This window comes from Choristoneura fumiferana, chromosome 5 (genome assembly GCF_025370935.1).
Source record: "Choristoneura fumiferana chromosome 5, NRCan_CFum_1, whole genome shotgun sequence".
Lineage (NCBI taxonomy): Eukaryota > Metazoa > Arthropoda > Insecta > Lepidoptera > Tortricidae > Choristoneura > Choristoneura fumiferana.
This window is the reverse complement of record NC_133476.1, coordinates 4,230,021-4,250,092: the sequence shown is the minus strand read 5'-3', so window position 1 is coordinate 4,250,092 and position 20,072 is coordinate 4,230,021. Positions and strand designations below refer to the sequence as shown.

Sequence of the window (20,072 nt, the reverse complement as noted above, 5' to 3'; positions counted from 1 at the left end):
GATGCCAAATTCAATTTGCGTTTTTCTTATTACGCAGCTTCATAAGAAAATTATGAAATGCCAAAAATACGAAAATAGACGAATTGGGCAACGTGAGTTAAGAGCAAGTTTACTATCAATAAGTTTCACCTGAGTTCCAAAGCACTTTCGGAGATTGTCGCTGGCGGTCACTAATAGCTGACTTGCTTCAGCCCACTTCTCTATTTCCTCCCTGATTCCCCTCAAACTTTCATCATTCACTATTTCGTCTTCCTCGTCGTTTAATCTATCTACAACTGTCGACACAGACTCGTTCAAAAATTTCAAGAGAACACCAATAATCTCGATATACTCGAAAAAAACTAAATTTTCATAAAAAAAACGATATTCTTGATAAATTTCGTAAAGAAACATTATTACTGATGTTGTTGACGGAACGATAAAGGTTGCATCATATATGTACATTGAAGTTGTGAAACTTATTGTAATAGCAAATAATACAACGTCCAAGTGAAATCTTCTTTGTTGCCTCTTAATAATACGTTTGTGCATTTCATCGCCGTTATACATCGCGTGAACTGCATCAATGCTAAAAATGAATTCTTTGAAATTGTTAGAGTTAACGCAGCTTAAAGTAATAGCGGCAAATTCGTTGATTGCGGTGCAACAAACATAACTTAATATAAATAAGTACGTCACTTTATCAAATTCCGCCAGTTTGAACACTTTAAAATTACTTAACACAATACATAAAAAAGCTGCTGCTATGATACATGATTCGATAAAAACTCGTATTTGTACTAATCTTCTCCAGTTTTTTCCTAAAAATGTATAGTTCCGGTAAATGCCAAAAATATTCTCTATCGCCGTAAGTTTTTTTATTATATTGACTTTGTGCATGATTTGATCCGTAAGTACGTTTAAACTGTGGTTACTTGAATAATTCGATGAACACTGTCTAAAGTGGACTTTCCATTAGTAATTTTTCAAGGAAAATATTGTTTACCGCCTGTCATTTTTTCACTTAGATAATCACGTTAAGGACACTTCAACAGTGTCGTAAATATTATATGAATATGAACCAACTAATCCCCAGTACATTAATGGCGGCTTACCACAATTATTAAAGAGACAACGCTATTCTTTGGTTACATTATTTTATAACGCCAAATGGACAAAGAAATATTACTAGCGCGAATTAATACCTCTTTAAATTTATATTAAGTTACTATTATGCGTCAAAAAATACTCCGAAAACAGTAGGTACAGCTAATTAAAATATTGATGAATTTCTCTAAATAATATTTATTAACATTAGAATAGACCCATGTTTTCTTTCGCAACTTAAAAAAAAACATCGACCAGATCATAATTTTATTATGGTGTAATTTCGGTACAATCTTGCGTTTATAAAATATCGACAATATCACGAAAATAAACGTATAACCGAATACTGGAAAAGTGTGCGTGAAAACTTTTGAACAAGTTATATATTTCAGTTATTGGAAAACCAGACACTACTCTCTAATCTATACAACATGGTTAAGCTCATGCAAGACGATAGACCAGTCAATGGCAAAGTAAATAATGTTGGCAGGCAGTGACTGCACTGCGAGTAACAAGCCGCCGTGCTTGCGCAAACTATAAATTGGATTTTATTTAGATTAAGGTTGACTGTATTTTGCACGAAAACGTTGTCTACATTTATCAAAATGTGTTATTACGTAAATTAGCACACTACACGATGTGGTTAAACTGCAACAGCACGACGGTGTAGTTGGCGACGAACGCGAGTATGTCTGCGAGCAACGCCATCTGCACGGCGAGCGAGGACAGCAGGCGCACGCGCAGCGGCGCCGCGCGCAGCCGCCGCACCAACGCCGTCGCACAGCGCGCGCACGCAGCCGCCTCCGCACCTGGAACTAAACACTTTAATGAGCTTGGTGTACTTTCAAATTATTAATGGATTGCGCCTCATTTTAAAGCGCTAATTCTTTGGAAAGATTATAGGATGCAATGGAATTCAAGGGAGGTAGTCTGTGATTAATCAGTCCATTTAATACTTAAGACCTAAACCACTCAATATTATGGTGTTCGCGTGACATGCGTTGGTTTCTTTTTAGTCAGTAGATTGATAATTTTTGTATTTCTTGACTTGCTTGATAAGGGGTTATTTTATTGGCTGTCTCTTTACGCGACTACCCAAAGGAGAGATGTTTTTGAGCGTGTGTAGGTATGTATGTCTTATTCCTTGGCCTAAACGACTAGATGGTTTTCAACATTATGAGGTACAGCTAAATATATTCGTCAAAACTCTCGGAGTGAGAAATATGGAGAGGGATTATGTGGTATTACTGGGTTTTTTTGAGCAGTTTACGAATTTGAATAGATCCCGACTATTGAAGAGTTCTAGACTACAAGACTTGTTTTCCTTTTTACTTAGTTTTTGTCAGTCGAGTTCTTGATTATGTTACAAGCTTTTATTTATTAGTTTCACCCGTCCCGTTGTCTGTCTGTCTGTAATCAAATCTTGCAATTTAAATTCGACCAACTTCCAGTAATTAGATTGACTTTAAATTTGGTAAACTTATGTAAATTGCGTGACAATACAACAATCAGGTAGTGACATCCTGGTAGTCCGGCCAGGATTGTCTCCACAGGACGGAACTCTTCAACGATTAATGGCATCGATTTGGAATTTGGTATTGAAATATAGTTTGGGTGACAATACAACTACAGTCAATAAAAAGTACAGTCGGGAAAAACAGCTTCTATAAAAAATATTTTTTTTACCAAAAACATTAGGTAAGTACTTTAGAGTTCAAATCTTCTTTATTATGTTTTTATGGGATAAAAAATACCATCGTCATCAGCAGGAAGATCTCCACTGCTGAACAAATGCCTCCCCTTAGAACGCCATTGTGAACTTCAATTGGCCACTTGTATCCACTGGTTGCCCGCAACTCTCACGGTATTGTCAGTCCACCTAGGAGGACTGCTACGGGTTACAATAAAAATATGCATCGGAACTACTTACACCCTACGAATAAATAATAAGTCAACAACTGCGTTATAAAAATGGCTTTCCGTGTCATAGTATGCGGGGCTAAAAAGCGTGTTTTGACTTTGCGCGTCATTTGACTACCATCTGACATTACATTACGCGAGCAAACCAATCCCTGCTTTCTTTCTGAATTTTAACCAATCAACAAGCACGTCTAATTTGCTACCTCAAAAATGATTCGTATTTGAATCATAAGTTTAATTTAAGGTTAAGCCACTTTTTGTGTGGAATTTGTTCTGAGTTACGCGTCCTGACTTATTATTCATTAGTAGCTTACACCCCACCAACAAGTTATTGAGAGCACACAAGTTTCTGTACAGGTGATCTGCCTCGTTCTGCGCTCTCTGGCCGGCGTTTAGTACAAATATCTGTAGAAATATGTAGCAGCATAATTCCATCAAAGTGCTTCTGAAAGTAGCGGTTGTTAATAATTTCTGAAATCAGATTTAAAAAATCTTAAATGTATTGGATACCAACTATTACCGAATTTACCGATATCGTGAGAACCGCTTACGCTATGCAATCACGTTATTATTTTATTTACTTATATGAAATGAAATAAATGCATGTAAAAATTCAAATTTTAATAGTAAATTTTTTAACAAAAAAGTAAAACCGACTCCAAAAAAAAAATAACAAAAAATGGAACCGACTACAAAACCCTTGAAAATATTTTTCTAGGTAAGTAGGTACGTACTAGCTCAAAGTCGGTGACTCAGCACGAGCCAGCAGGAGTGGGACAATTCACAATAGTCGTCTACCTCACCTACATACTATGGGTTTCAATCCCTCCTGCTGGGTCGTGCTGAGTCACCGACTTCGAACTAGTACGTACCTACTTACCTAGAAAAATATTTTCAAGGGTTTTGTAGTCGGTTCTATTTTTTGTTATTTTTATTTTTTTGGAGTCGGTTTTACTTTTTTGTTAAAAATTTTCTTTATTTCTCACTTTTTAGTGATTTGTAGCCAAAGAACATCTCACAACGATTCCATTAAGCCCAAACACGACTTAGTTACGTTGTTTTATAACAGAGTTCCGTTGCCTACCTTCTGGTTTCAGCATCAGATCAGTTCGAAAGAATCATTAACTTAAAGCTTCTTCTTAGTCGCTTATCTAGGTAAGTATATTAATCATGATAATTTAAATTTAACCCGTGAAATACTTGTTATTGATAGTAGTAGTTCCGTTGATCAAATCTGGTTTTCATCATCAGTTTCACTTCACCAAATTATAATTTGCAAGAGCAAATGCACGAGTTACTGCTAAATATATCCAAATTACCATAGGTGTCCCTACAATATTTGAAGAGTTCCCTCGATTTCCTTAAGATCCGATCATCAGATCTTAATTTGCTGCTTATGGGTCCTAATTGAAAGCATTCCTAGACGAAATCAAAAAAAAAATTTCAAATCGGTTCATAAATGACGGAGTTCTGAGGTAACAAATATGAAAAAAAAATACAACCGAATTGATAACCTCCTCCTTTTTTTTGAAGTCGGTTAAAAATAGTAAGCAGTGTTATATTCGAGTTACAATGATACATTATCTTTTAGACAATCACGTAGATTTTGAATACTCCAGATAAGACAGATTTGGATTTGTCTTAAAAAAACTTACTTCGAAGGAATATTTTGATCAATCCAGAGTACCTACTACCAAACGAACTAACGAACCGACGTACGGATCAATAACCTATTTTCCTGCTACACTTCCAAATACTAGTACAAAAAAAATCAAGGACTTTCGGATCGATTTCCGAAATCTCTTGGACCCCATTTATCCGGCTCTGATCCAAATATCTTTCATGACTAAAATTTTCTACTCATAGTATACCTTTCGGTCTAATTTCACGCATACTTGAAAGAGCACTAAAGAAACTTTAAGATAAAACTGCTTACCGGGTCTATCATGAAACTAATGCCTTGATACATGACCCTGATGCAGGAAACTGTGACTGATAATAGGAATAAAGTGATCTGAAAAATAAAATAAGCATCACGTTCTTAGAATAATAATACTCAATTAAACTTTTAAGTTTTTTGCATACATAAGACGGAGAACCTTAGAATGCATCAAACTTACATTCATCTTATAGGACAGGTATATTGGCTTACGCTCTAAATCGATTCAACAGCCATTTCCAATGTGTTACAATAATCTCACGTGATGATAGTCTGTTTCGGCTAAGGCAACAGCTTTAACTCCGTCGGTGTTGATCGTGTGCTGGCAAGGGGCTTAGGTAGTCAATCTTCTTAAAGATGCTCATACAATGCGGTGCTCCCGTGACGGTTCACGTAATTATACCTAATAATAGGTTGCCGTAGGTGTTAAGGCTTTAAGTTATCGCGCTTGGTATCTAAGTCTTAAGTCACAGCGCCGTCTCAGTTCTAAATCGTGGACTTTGGGCTTCACTTGGGCCGTCCACTAATCCTCATGATCATCATCATGTCAGCCGAAAGACGTCCACTGCTGGACATAGGCCTCCCCCAAGGCTCTCCATTCAGACCGGTTTTGTGCTTTCCGCATCCACCGCGATCCCGCGATCCAAGTCGTCGCTCCATCTTGTTAGAGGCCTACCGACAGCTCGTCTCCCGGTCCGCGGACGCCATTCGAGAACCTTCCGACCCCATCGGCCATCAGTCCTGCGATCAATGTGCGCCGCCCACTTCCGTCACTGAACACAATCAATTGCAATTCTGTTACCCGCAAATAACAGTTAGTGAAGGTGTGGCGACTGAGATTACTTTCTTTATGATAATTTCTTTGATGACCGGATGGCCAAGTAGGTAGTTAGAGAACCTGACTACGAAGCTTTAGGTCCCGGTTTCGATTCCCGGCCGGGGTAGATTATTTTGTATGAATAATACGAATTTTCTCGGGTCTTGGATGTATCATATGTATTTAATGATATTAAGTATGTTATTCCCTAGCATCCATAGTACAAGCTGTGCTTAGTTTGGGACTAGGTCAATCGGTGTCAGGTGTCCTATGATATTTATTATTTATTTTATTTATCTTAAATTATTAATCGATTTTTATAACACACAGGAAATAGCTGTTTAAGCGCCTCAGAGAGCCCCCCCCCCCACTCCGCCAAGTAGGAAAATTCTGAAGTGCAATAACTAAATCCATCAATATAACATTAATGTGGCTTTAGAGTGAGTTTACTATAGCTGTAATTTTCACCTGAGTTCCAAAGCATTGACGAAGATTGTCACTCGCAGTCGCTAACAGCTGACTTGCTTCAGCCCACTTCTTTAATTCCTCCTGAAGTCCTTTCCAATTTCCATCATCCATTATTTCATCTTGCTCATCATTTAACTTCTCTAAAACTGCTGAGATAGATTCGTTCAAAAAAATCAAGTGAACACTAATAATCTTGATGTACTCGAAAAAAATGAAATTTTCGTAAAAGAATCGGTATTCTTGACACATTTCGCAAACAAATATTATTATTAACACTATTGATGGAACGATACGGAATGCATCATATGTATACGTCGATGTTATCAAGCTCATTGCAACAGCAAACAATACAACGTCCAAATAAAATCTTCTCTGTTGTGTTTTAATGTGACGTTTGTGTGTTTCGTCGTTTTTGTACATCTCGTGAATTGCGTTAATATTTAAAATGAATTTTTTGAAATTGTTCGAGTTAACGCAGCTCAAAATAAGCATTGCGAGTGTATTGATTGTAGCAAAGAAAATATAACAAAATGTGAAAAAGTACGTCACAATATCTAATTCCGGCAATGAGAACCCCGCAAAACCCCTTGATACTATAAATACAAAAACAGCTACTATGATGCAAGATTCAATAAAAACTCTTATTTGTACTAATATTCTCCAGCTTTGGTCTAAAAATGTATAGTTCCGATATATTCCCAAAATATTTTCTATCAGTAAAAACATTTTTATTTCGTTCATTATTTCCTCAATACATTTAAAACGTATGGTTACGTGAAAAATTCGATAAGCACTGTGTGGTTTAATGTCCATTTTAGTAATTTGTCAAGGGAAATATTATTGACTACATGCTATTTTTCAAAGTAAGACAATCACTTAAGGCTGTCAGTTCACGTATTGTTATAAGTTTATTATGAACAAACTGGTCCCTTGTTGATTAATAGGAACTTATTAAGAAAGAAGAAAAAAAGGCAATATTATTAAATCGTCCCATATTGGAACGCCAAATAGTAGGTAGATAAAGCAATACTATAGGTAGAGTCATTCACGATGACGCGTGCCGTGATTCTTATTGCAATGTCATTAATGCCTTATTTTGATAAAATCATGCGTCTTCGTGGATGGCACTAGTTATACTTGTGTAATTAAGTATTAATTAAATGAAAAGGATAAATAATAATTAAGAATAATGAAAGAGAGTTGCAACAGTTTACCATGGGCAATTAATCGCCAAAGTAAAACCGACTCCAAAAAAAACAAAATATAACATAACAGTATATATCTCACAACGACTCCATTAAGCCTAAAGACGGCTTAATTACGTTGTTTTATAACAGAGTCCCGTTGCTTACCTTCCGGATTCAGCATCAGATCAGTTCAAAAGAATCATTAACTTATAGCTTCTTCTTAGTCGCTTATCTAGCTATATTAATCATGACAGTTTAATTCATCAAAGAATCATGATCATTAGGCGCGAGCGTTACTTAGCTTTGACGAGTTCCATTAGCCATCTACGGTCTTCTTCATCAGGTTCAGCTTACCAAATTATACTTTCTGAATGTAATGCTTATCTTATTGCTAAAAATGCCAAAATTGCCATAAGTGTGCCTAAAATATTTGAAGTTAGCATTCAATTTACCTAGGATCCCATCATCAGATCTTGACTTGGAGACAACGGGACCACCTTAGAAGAGTATTCTTTCGAGTAAAAAATAATTTTGAAAATCGGTCCTCTATCGACTGAGTAATCGGTGAACATACATGCAAAAAAAAATTCAAACATTGGAACGTAGAACCTCCTTTGTTGAAGTCGGTTAAAAGAAAGAAGAAAATAAACATTTTTTTAATAAATTTTATTAAATTATAGGATGATTGACATCCTAGAGAAAGAACTGATGAGTACTAGGCAACGGATAAACATACTTATGTATTTTACGTACTTATTACACATTTAACGTTCGGCGGGTTGGTGACTGGTGTGTTTTACGTTGAAACAATAACAATAACTAACAATATTATGGAATTAATTTTAATTTCTTATTGAAGGGCAGGGTTAAAATAAATAAAAAGTGTCATTCTCACAGTGATTTCGAAACAAAAAATTAACATCCCATTTTGATTCATCAAAGATAAGTGCCACCCATTTTTACGCTAGATTTTGACAAGAATTTATTTGATATGATAAAACCACTGAATACAAATACAATCAAATGAACATCTGGTCCGTGTACTTATCCACAAGCACACATTCTTACAATAAAAAAAATATAGAAATCAAGCAGTCTACACCACATGGTTGAACTGCAGCAGCACGATCGTGTAGTTGGCGACGATTGCGAGGATGTCTGCGAGCAGCGCCATCTGCACGGCGAGCGAGGACAGCAGGCGCACGCACAGCGGCGCCGCGCGCAGCAGCGCGCCAGCGCCGCCGCACAGCGCGCGTATGCAGCCGCCTCCGCGCCTGGAACTGAAAATTTCGGTGCCCTCGGAGATACATCTACATTATTAAGGATGCTTAATTTAAAAACCAAAACTGCAAGCAAAGATTATACAACTCGACAAAGTTTGAGAAGTAGCCTATAATCATCAGCTCTTTCAAATTCTTCTCTTTTTTGCTATTTACGACTTTAATGCCGCAAGAGTGAATTCTGTTTTGAGTTCTGACAGTATTTTTTATTTATTTTATTCCGTATTTACACCTGAATATATAGTCCTTTAGGATTTTTTGAAATTTAAATTGACAAATCAACGTAAATCTGTAAGACTCCTCTTGTATGTTTGTTGTAGCCCTTTACATTGCTATAGTAAATATGCAACGTAACTACTTACATCCAACCAGCAAGTTGTTGAGAGCGCACAGGTTTCTGCATAGATCTTCAGCTTGGTTCTGCGCCCGCTGGCCAGCGTTCAGTATGAATATTTGTAGAACTATATAGCAGCAAAGTCCACTAAAATACTCCGGATACTAACGGTTGTAAATTAAATCTGAAATCATGTGAATATATTTTAAGGAATGCGGCAAAACACGGACACAAACGTGATTAGGCAATTCACTTTTTACTTTTTATACAGTACAGAGCGCAAACTTTTTAAACAAATATAATGGATGCTCAGATGAGAACATAAGTAAGAGTAAAAGAAATACTATCTACCAAATACCACAACGACGACAACAGTTCAAAAACTCCAGCTTTGTGTCAGCCAGGCAAAAAGCAGACAGGCAATAAAGGTTTAAATACCCAATCCTCCAATCCCATCCAACCCAATCCTCAATACTTGGCCATCTAGACTGGGCAGGGGCACAACGAAGTCGGGGACACATTGACAGGTCCCAGTCTGTCTAAGACCAGTCGAGACGGAGCGCTATGCGCGCGAGGGTACTAGAATACACCCGGTCCAGATGCTCGCGCTAGGGAAGCGCGCGAGAGCATCTGGACTGGACGAGGTGTATGTGTATGTAGCTCTAGTACCTCGGCAACGCGCTAATGTCTACGCGCGAGTGTCCTCGCGCGCAAAACGCTCCGCCTGGACCGGGTCTACCACCTTCTTCAACGCGTCAAAATTTATTAGATTGTAAGTACCTAATCAACGCCAAAATAAATAATGCAGCCATTATTATAAATGTCTTTTTTTTATAAACCTGTGGTAATGTGCCACTGCTGCACTTATGTCTAGCCAGTCGCTGGAAAAAGCGTCCAAGTCATCCCGCTTATCTCCACCTTGATCTGCCAGGGCGCCTACCTTTCTGGGTACATGCGGCAGACGTGGCCAGCCGTTCCATTTGAGCCTCGCGGAGGCTTTGCTACCGTCGATGATGGAAGTAAGCTATTATAATAGTGTGCCATCTACAATCTTTACTTATTAAATTAAAATTTTCTACTACTACTTGAACATATTATTATGTTTTTTTATAAAAAAAATACAATTAGCTTCAATTATACAATAACTAACTATTTTTCAATTCCGTCCTGTAAAAAAAAAAAAAAAATACGTTACAATAGTTGACAATTTACCATTCAAAATACTAGTATTTTAAATCAAAAAGATCTAGAAAATCGTCCAAATACCTGCAAAATACGTCTACAAAATAAGAAAATAATCCGAAATTGAACTTGACCGCCTACAACCGTTACTAGAAAGAAAGAAATGGCTATCTCATTATATATTTTAGACCGTAAACTCAAAGTAAACATGAAGTACTTAAAATTTTGAAACTGTCTTGTCTTAAAATCCTATTTAGCTGACGTATCCCACCCATGAACTACCAGTCTGCTTAGTTCAGATCACTGGTGCATAAAACAAGGAATTTCATATAACGCTAGAAATCTTGGACTACCTATCTCTATCCATCCCTGATGCAAAATCCGTTCTTTTCTAACGCTTTTTACTAACAAAATACCTTTTTCTCATGTTTAATATTCATAGGTCAAGTAGTTTTTGAAATTTTATAATTTAGCAGCAAGAGATGAATAATTTTTCGCTTTTATGCATGTGGGAAATAGATAATTAATGTAGTTTCGTATAGCTCGGGTGCTTTTGGTGCTTCAGGTGCTGTCATATAGATAGGTGCCTCGAATAGAACTTTACTACAACTCCTTACCGAGTTTAACATAATATAGTTAATGCTACAGGAGCGCAATGCTGTAAATTGTGACTGAGCATAGGGGTAAAAATCATTTAATCATCTGAAAAATAAGAATGTCATAATCACTTTTTTTTTTTTTAAGTGACTTAGACCAAGTTTACTTTATACCTGTGTTTTCTGTACTGCTTACTACCTATATGTGTTGGTGTGCAATAAAGTGTTATTGTATTGTATTGTATTGTTTTACCTGAATTCAATGGCGGTCACTAATAGCTGACTTGCTTTAGGCTACTTCTCTATTTCCTCCCTGATTCACCTCAAATTTTCATCATTCACTATTTAGTCTTCCTCGTCATTGTCGACACAGACTCGTTTAAAAATTTCAAGGGAACACCAATTCGAAAAAAACGAAATTTTCATAAAAAACCGATATTCTTGATAAATTTCGTAAAGAAACATTATTGCTGATGATATTGACGAAACGATAAAGGTTGCATCAAAAATGTACATCGAAGTTGTGAAGCTTATTGTAATAGCAAATAATACAACGTCCAAGTGAAATTTTCTTTGTTACCTTTTAATAATATAATACGATTGTGCATTTCATCGCAGTTATACATTTCGTGAACTGCATCAATGTTAAAAATGAATTCTTTGAAATTTTTAGAGTTAATGCAGATTAGAGTAGGTAATTTGATCCGTAGGAACGTTTAAACTTTGGTTACTTGAATAATTCGATGAACACTGTCTTAAGTGGACTTTCCATTAGTAATTACAGCTCTAATCTACTGTAAATTGCACCACCTGCTAAAATGTATTCCTTATTTCTGTCCATTGTAAAGGTTGCCTGGAAGAGATCGCTCTGAAGCGATAAGGCCACCTATTGCTTACCTTAGAAAATCTCTATGTATATACTTGTGTTCTCTATACTGTTTACTGTATTAGTGTGCAATAAAGAGTTATTGTATTGTATTGTATTGTTATTTTATAAGGGAAATATTGTTCATCGCCTGTCATTTTTCAAACTTAGATAATCACATTAAGGAGACTTCATCAGTGTCGTAAATATTATATGAGTATGAACTAACTAATCCCCAGTACATTAATGGCGGCTTACCAACAATAAGAGGCAATGCTTTTAGTTAATTGGTTACATTTGTAATGCCGAATAGACAAGACAATATATTTGCGCAAATTAATACTTCTTTAAATTTACATGGAGTTACCGTACGGATGGTACCGTGTGTATGCGTATTTGAAAGAAAGAAAGAAAGATTTATTAAGCGCCGTCAAAACATCACAATTAACAACAAAACACAATCACAATTTGCATGGAGTTGCTTCAAACCATATTCCAAAAACAGTAGGTACAGCCAAATTAAATATACATGCCGAATTTCATCTATATCCGTTCAGCCGTTTAACCGTGAAGAAGTAGCATATATATACACACACACACACACACATACTCACAAACGTTCACATTTATAATATTAGTAGGATTAGAGACTAATATTTTGCACGGACACTTTGTCTACATTATACACATTTTTATCAAAAAGTGTATTACTTTAATTAGCAGACTACACGATGTGGTTAAACTGCAGCAGCACGATAGTGTAGTTGGCGACGAGCGCGAGTATGTCTGCGAGCAGCGCCATCTGCACGGTGAGCGAGGACAGCAGGCGCACGCGCAGCGGTGCCGCGCGCAGCCGCCGTACCAGCGCCGCCGCACAGCGCGCGCACGCAGCCGCCTCCGCGCCTGGAACTAAACATTTTTATACCCTCGGACTTACTATCAAATTATTAATGGGTTTTAAAGCCGCAGTGCCAACAGTAGAGTCGTTCAAATACCCAGACTCAGTCATTACAGCAGCGTTTCTTAACCTTTTTCAGTCCGCGGACCCCTAGACAATCAAGCATGATTTCAAGGACCCCCTCAATAAAAAACAGGAATAAATTTAGGTCAATTTTTATTAATTCAAATGTCTTTAGATAAGACGGCGGACCCCCATACACATACTCGTGGACCCCCTAGGGGTCCGCGGACCACAGGTTAAGAAACGCTGCATTAAAGGTAACGCAATGCTGAAGTCACAAATAGAGTAAACGCGGCCTGGCAAAGATGGCGATCACTAACAGGGGTTTTTTTGTGATCCGCGCATGCCCATTAGAACCAAGGGTAAGGTATATGAAATGTCAATAAGGCCAGCAATGGTGCTGAACGCTAGTCTGTGAAGGAAACACAGTCATATCAACAAACTGCATGTTGCCGAAATGAAGATGTTGAAATGGGTAGGTGGAGTAACAAGGTTGGACAAAATAAGTACGTACGTGGTAGCTTTAAAGTTGCATCTGCGCCTGTACCCGAAAAGCTACAGGAAACCCGCATACGTTGGTATGGACATGTGATGCGTAGACATGATGAGCACGTGGTACGAAAACCCCTAAACATCCCAGAGAAAAAGAGAGGTAGCGGACGCGCTCCCTTGACATGGTGGTCTGGTATGACAAAACTTATAGAAAAAGCCCAAATCGAAGACGCGCTAGCGCAGAACAGATTGGGCTGGCGTAAAATAATTGAATCATTCTCTCGTCGTACGTTTTTTCGTGTTATCAACTACAATGTACAGATAACCTTATAATTAAAATACCTATGTAATTTAAACTTTGTTCTGCTTAAAAAAATCTTAACAGGTTTATATAATTTATAACTAGTGAAAAAAAAACAAAAGTAGTTGCAGTCTCCATTTTGGCCTTGTACTACCTCCAATTTTGACTAGTTTTTACCGTCTATTTCGAAAAACAAGCGAGTAAACCAATATATTTTACTGTTCATAGCAAGCCAATTACTTTATCAATTAGAATCAAATTTCCTGAATATTTCTTTTTACCTTATATATTTTTTAAACCATATTAATTGAATGTCCCGAGTATAGCGTCTTAACAAATTCCGTTGATAAAACACGTCGTACTGCTCTTGCACACACTTTAAGAACATTGAACGATTGCTTGCCAGAAAGAGCTACTTATGCTGCATAGGCTAAATAAACCGGACCCGTGATTCTTTGTGTCCCTGCCTAATTACGAAGGGAATAATATCGTATGAGAATATCGTATATGCATCTGAACTACTTACACCCCACCAACATGTTATTGAGAGCACACAAGTTTCTGTACAGGTGTTTTGCCTCGTTCTGCGCTCTCTGGCCGGCGTTTAGTACAAATATCTGTAGAAATACGTAGCAGGATAATCCCATCAAAGCACTGCTGATACTATTGGTTTTTAATAACTTCTGAAATCAGATAAAATCTTCTTTAAATCTATCGGTATATACCAGCTATTATAGCTAACTCTTATGAAGCTTATGTCCAACAGTGGACGTCCTACGGCTGATATGAGCTATTACCAATATCGTACCACCAATGCAAGATAGTCACGATATTTAACCCTCCGTGAAATTTTTATAGTCAAAAAAGTCATTCTGTTCTGATCTCTATACCAGTTCCATCTTTTGTACCATATTTTAAGCGAAATAAAATTATTTGTATTTGTGTTCTTAGCCAAAATGGTTTCTCTCATATCATACTTTTCTGCCTAATTTCATGTATACTTACCTGAAATAGCACTAAAGAAATTTAAAGACAAAACTCCTTACCGGGTCAATCATAAAACTAATGCCTTGATACAGGAGCGTGATGCAACAAAATGTGACTGATAACAGGAATAAAGTGATCTGAAAAATAAACATTTATAACCGTCACGTTTACAGCATAATATAAACATTTACTTCAATTAATCATACCTTTCATGTGTTTTAATATACAATAAAGAGTTTTACATACATAAATAACTTTTAAGTTTTTGCATACATATAACGGAGTGCAGTCAAACCATTTGATTACTGACACACCGTAGGTCGTTCTCACAGTAATTATCATAATGAATTCCTTTGTCAAGCCAAGCGATGTCACTATGACTTTTTCTACGAAAAGGGTCCACAGTGGGTCACTGTGGTGGAAACCTTTCAAACTTACATTCATCTTATAGGACAGCTATAAATATTGTAGCTGGGGCTCTAAATTGTTCAATAGCCATTTCCGATGTGTTACAAAAATCTTAGGTGATGAAAGCCGATTTCGGCTATAGCTTTAACTCCGTCAGTGTCAATCGTGTGCTCGTAGGTGGCTTACGTAGCCAATCTTCTTAGAGAAGATCCTCACAGAATGCGGGCACGCGAGCACACCGTTCACGTAATTATAATAGATTGCCGCAGGTGGTCAGGCTTTCAATCTAAGCTTGGCATCTAAGTCACAGCGCCGGGTCAGTTCAAAGTCGAGGACTTTGGCCTTCACCTTGTCACGATGGTATTGACCGGAAGAGTTGGTGGTGAAAGAAAGAAGAGGCAGGAACAAGAAAGACTAGTTATTAAAGAAAACGCAACCTGCGGACAAACCGAAGCGGTCTTAAGTTTCTAGGTATGGCGCTACGACATTGTATCAACAATTCTAAAAATAAATAGTTAATCAACTTATGTTTCCGTGCAAATTCTTTATTTTGTACAATTTTATAACACTGAAGTCCAGTTGTAATTATCACAAGCTAAGGAACTTCACCAACGCACTGTACAACTATTGGAGACTAGTGAAGGAAATAGACCTTCCTTCGTAGTAAGAGTAGTAGTAAATTATGAGATAGTGAGGGATTCTATAGAAATTTTATAGTAAGTATCTATGGCGAAGAGAGGTATCTGTTCAGCTAAGAGGCTTTGAATAGCATCACCATCTTGACGTAAATCGAACAGGTGTGCAATTTAGAATAGGTTATTTGAATTAGAAGCAGACACAGCCAGAAGCATGGCACAGGAGTGTGGTGGTGCTGTTCTTCAAAAAAGGTGACAATACTTTATTGAAGAACTATAGACCCATCTCACTCCTGAGTCATGTATACAAGTTGTTTGAGGGTCATTACGAATCGTCTCGAGCGCAGGTTCGATGATTTCTAGCCCCCCGAACAAGCTAGATTCCGTAAAGGCTTTAGACCACATTCACACGTTCCGCACAGATTATACAGAGGACCGAAGAGTATAATCAGCCACTATGTTAAGCGTTTGTGGACTATGAAAAAGCCTTCGATTCAATCGAGACCTGGGCTGTATTGCAGTCTCTTCAGCGGTGCCATATTAACTATAGATACATCTAGGTGTTAAAGAGTTTGTACAGCATTGCCACTATGTCGACCCGGTTGCAGGACGAGAGCACACAACCAATCCAACTACAGCGAGGTGTGAGACAGAGAAACATTATTTCTCCGAAACTGTTCACAAATGCGTTGGAGGACGTTTTCAAGCTCTTAAACTGGAACAGGTTCGGCATCAATATCAACGGCGAGTACATCACCCATCTTTGTCTTGCGGATGATATAGTCATAATGGCGGAGTCGCTGGCGGCGCTCAATACTATGCTCAGTGACCTCAGTATCGTCTCACAACAGGTGGGTCTTAAAATTAACATGGACAAGACTAAAATCATGTCAAATGTCCATGTCACACCCATGCCGGTTATCGTTGGGAACAATACACTCGAGGTTGTTGACCACTATGTTTAACTTGGACAAGTTGTCAAATTAGGTAGGTCCAACTTCGACAAAGAGGTCGTCTTGACTGTTGACTGTTGGCCTTTTAGAGAGGCTCGGAGTCACGCAACGAGCTATGGAGAGAGCTATGCTTGGAGTTTCCTTGCGCAATAGAATCCGGAATACAGAAATTCGTCGAAGAACTAAAGTCACCGACATAGCTGGAAAAATATGCAAGTTGAAGTGGTAATGGGCGGGCCACATCGCTCGAAGAGCAGATAACCTTTGGGGGAGAAAAGTCCTCGAGTGGCGACCACGAACCGGAAGACGAAGTGTTGGCAGGCCTCCCACCAGGTGGACTGAAGACATCGTGAGAGTTGCGGGAAACCGGTGGATGCAGGTGGCGAGTTGTGGCGTTCTTAAGGGGAGGCCTATGTTCAGCAGTGGACGTCTTCCGGCTGATGATGATGAATTTGAATTTAAATGTCATTTTTATAGAATGTGTGCTAAAGCAGACAGTCCAAAGAGTTAGGAAGAAACGAGTTGTATCACACCTCGTTACAACCTGAGCACTCCAATCCTGACGATTAGATAATGGCCAATGAACAAAACGAATTGCAATTCTGTTACCACACAGTACAGGTAGTGGTGGCAATTGAGATTATTTCTTTCTTTTTCTTTCTAAAATTATTAATCGATTTCCGTAACACACGGGAAACAACAGTTAAAATGGTTTAGAGCGCCAACCAATTACGAAAAATGAAAAACAATAACTAAATTAGCTTAAGATTCTAAGTAGTTAGAGCAAGTTTGCTATCTGTAAGTTTTACCTGAGTTCCAAAGCATTGGCGAAGATTGTCACTGGCAGTCACTAACAGCTGACTTGCTTCAGCCCACTTCTCTAGCTCCTCCCGAAGTCCCCCCAAATTTCCATCATCCATTATTTTATCTTGCTCATCAATTAACTTTTCTACAACTGCTGAGATAGACTCGTTCAAAAATTTCAAGGGAACACCAATAATCTCGATGTATTGAAAAAAAACGAAATTTTCGTAAAAGAATCGGTATTGTTGACACAATTCGCAGACAAATATTATTATTGTCATTTTTGACGGAACGATAAAGAATGAATCATACGTATACGTCGATGTTATCAAACTCATTACAAGAGCAAATAGTACAACGTCAAAATAAAATCTTCTCTGTTGTGTTTTAATGTAACGTTTGTGTGTTTCGTCGTCTTTATAAAACTCGTGAACTGCGTTAATGTTAGAAATGAATTTTTTGAAATTGTTAGAGTTAACGCAGCTCAAAATAAGCATTGCGAGTGTATTGATCGTAGTAAAGCAAATATAACAAAATGTGAAAAAGTACGAAACACTGTCTAATTCCGCCAATGAGAACTCCGCAAAATCACTTGATATGCTATATACAAAACCAGCTACTACGATAAATGAGTCAATAAAAATTCTTATGTGTACTAATATTCTCCAGCTTTGGTCTAAAAATGTATAGTTCCGATATATGCCGAAAATATTTTCTATCATTAACATTTTTTTTTTTATATCGTTCATTATTTCCTCCGTAAATTTAAAACGTGTGGTTACGTGAACAATTCGATAAGCACTGTGTGAAATGTAATTTCAATTAGTAATTTATTTGTCAAAAGCAATATTACATGGCATTTTTCAAATTAAGACAATCACTTAAGAATTGTCACCTTATCAGTAGGTACCTATCGTAATACATTTAATATGAACAAAATAGTTCCTTGTTGATTAATGGGAGCTTATTAAGGAAGTAAAAAAACAATAATTAAGTAACGAAGAAAAAAACGTCCCCATTTTTCCATAAAAAAATTATGTGTCCATTTCGTAACGACCCATATAAACTACTTATATGAAAAAAAAGTCACAAAACTGACAAAAAAAAATAGGTAATAGATGTAATAGATGATATAAACGTAATAGATGATAAAAAAAATCACGTATATTATGAACATTTATTTTTGAATACTTGTTAAAGTTGTCAAGAAAAAACACATAAGATAACAATATGAAACATAAATCTGCTAAAATTCATATTTTTACTAAGAGTTTTACCCTCCTATTTAAAAATGTGTAGTTTCTGTATATTCCCAAGAAGTTCTCTACTAAAATAAGTATTTTTATAACGTTAACTTTAGACATTTTCAGTCGGCTTAATACGAGTTGATAGTTTAACGGCTTTCTGTTCACTTTCTAACTAACAGTCTTAGTAATGGAAGTGATTGTATTGTCGTTCCTTTTCTATAGAAAATAAATATATTGTGATGATTGATGGACACTATCAAAATTTACCTTGTTGAGGCACTTCTTTTATTTGTGTAATTTATGTAAGTAACAAAGCGAGTAATTTTATTCTAATATCATTAAGATTCAAGATTAGATGGCGTTCGTAGACAAAATATATTACTTGATATAAGTCGTCTATTTGGGGGCACGGTAGTTCCCCCAACAAGACGACCGAAAAAGAAGGACTTGTCTCAGTTTACGGCTCAGGTCACGAGTAAAAGGCAGTAGTTTATTACAACAAAATATTATTTTACACAATTTTATTGTAATTAATGTAATATAAAGCATATAATATAAGTATTTAAGTAATGGGTATGTATTGTAATTAAATATGACATTGTGGAGACAGCAGGACCGGTCTGGAGGAGAGAGACGGACAGTCGATCCGGCTGAAGAAAGGCTGGAGAGGCGTATGCCCAACGGTGGGCAAAACGAGCTGAAGAAGAAGAAGAAGAAGAGAATATAAGTATTATTAAACTTGTGTTTTCTTTTCAGTTTCTTTATGCAGTCGGGCTTTTTTAAGACTGATGATTAGTATGCTAGGATTAGTTTTTGTTTTAAATAAGCTGTCCTGTTCAAGTATCAATCTGCCAATTCTTTTATTGACTTCATTGTTCTTCGTTACGCCTACATAAATTAGAAACTCATTACCAATCTTCGGAAAAAGTTATTTTTTATCCAATTGGTAAGTTAATACATTAACTTAAACAATATTTGTAAGTTGTCACGGAAGGTTTTTTCCCATTCTGTTTACGGCACAGGCTGTCTTTAAGTAATGAAATGAGTAATTCTAAAACAGTATCATTAAAGTATTTCAAAGACCATACGCTCCAAGTTTACATACCTAAAAATGTACAAAATAAACATAATTAAAAAACTTACATTCATAAAAAACATTCTAGGCGTTTACCGAAAATATATATTTTTTAATTAAAGCTGGAAAAGATTATTTTAAACACGTATTGTTATTGAATCATGCTTTGCAGTCGCAGCTTTTGTACTTCTTATATCAAGAGATTTTAAATGGTTCTCAATCGCAGAGTTAGATTACTTGACATACATTTTTACTTTATGTTATACTTGGTTTTATAATGTTCAATAAACTGGCACCCATAATTTTGAGCTACATTAAATAAATAAATATCACGGGACAATTCACACCAATGAGGGCTAATGAATTCGCCGCTAGAGGCGCTAGTGTAGCGTGAGGTCTCCGAAATGTCAAATCTCATAGTTTTTGGGTAGCTCACCCAGGTTTATTTTTAATAAGATTTTTTTTGTGAATATTTTGCATAACCTGAAATTAATTATGGTAATTATGCGTTACGGGGCAATGATTGTCTGTGTTT

General features: G+C 36.8%; 1 protein-coding gene across 1 annotated transcript; it reads right to left on the bottom strand.

The window, feature by feature from the left end:
• Positions 1–12,398: 12,398 nt before the first annotated feature.
• LOC141427702 (uncharacterized) lies at positions 12,399–17,389 on the bottom strand. Its single transcript, XM_074087295.1, has 4 exons — positions 17,221–17,389; positions 14,475–14,552; positions 13,955–14,111; positions 12,399–12,577 (listed from the first exon to the last, which is right to left on the bottom strand). Exons 1-4 carry the CDS (start codon positions 17,329–17,331, stop codon positions 12,399–12,401), a joined length of 525 nt encoding a protein of 174 aa, XP_073943396.1. The 5' UTR covers positions 17,332–17,389.
• Positions 17,390–20,072: the final 2,683 nt, after the last annotated feature.

Coding starts and splice junctions, on each gene's coding strand:
- LOC141427702 (XM_074087295.1), bottom strand. CDS start 17,331: ATGGATGATGGAAATTTGGGGGGACTTCGGGAGGAGCTAGAGAAGTGG. Junction 14,112..14,474: donor TTAGTTTTATGATTGACCCG/GTAAGGAGTTTT, acceptor ATCTGATTTCAG/AAGTTATTAAAAACCAATAG. Junction 12,578..13,954: donor CAATAACATGTTGGTGGGGT/GTAAGTAGTTCA, acceptor GTTTAGTTCCAG/GCGCGGAGGCGGCTGCGTGC.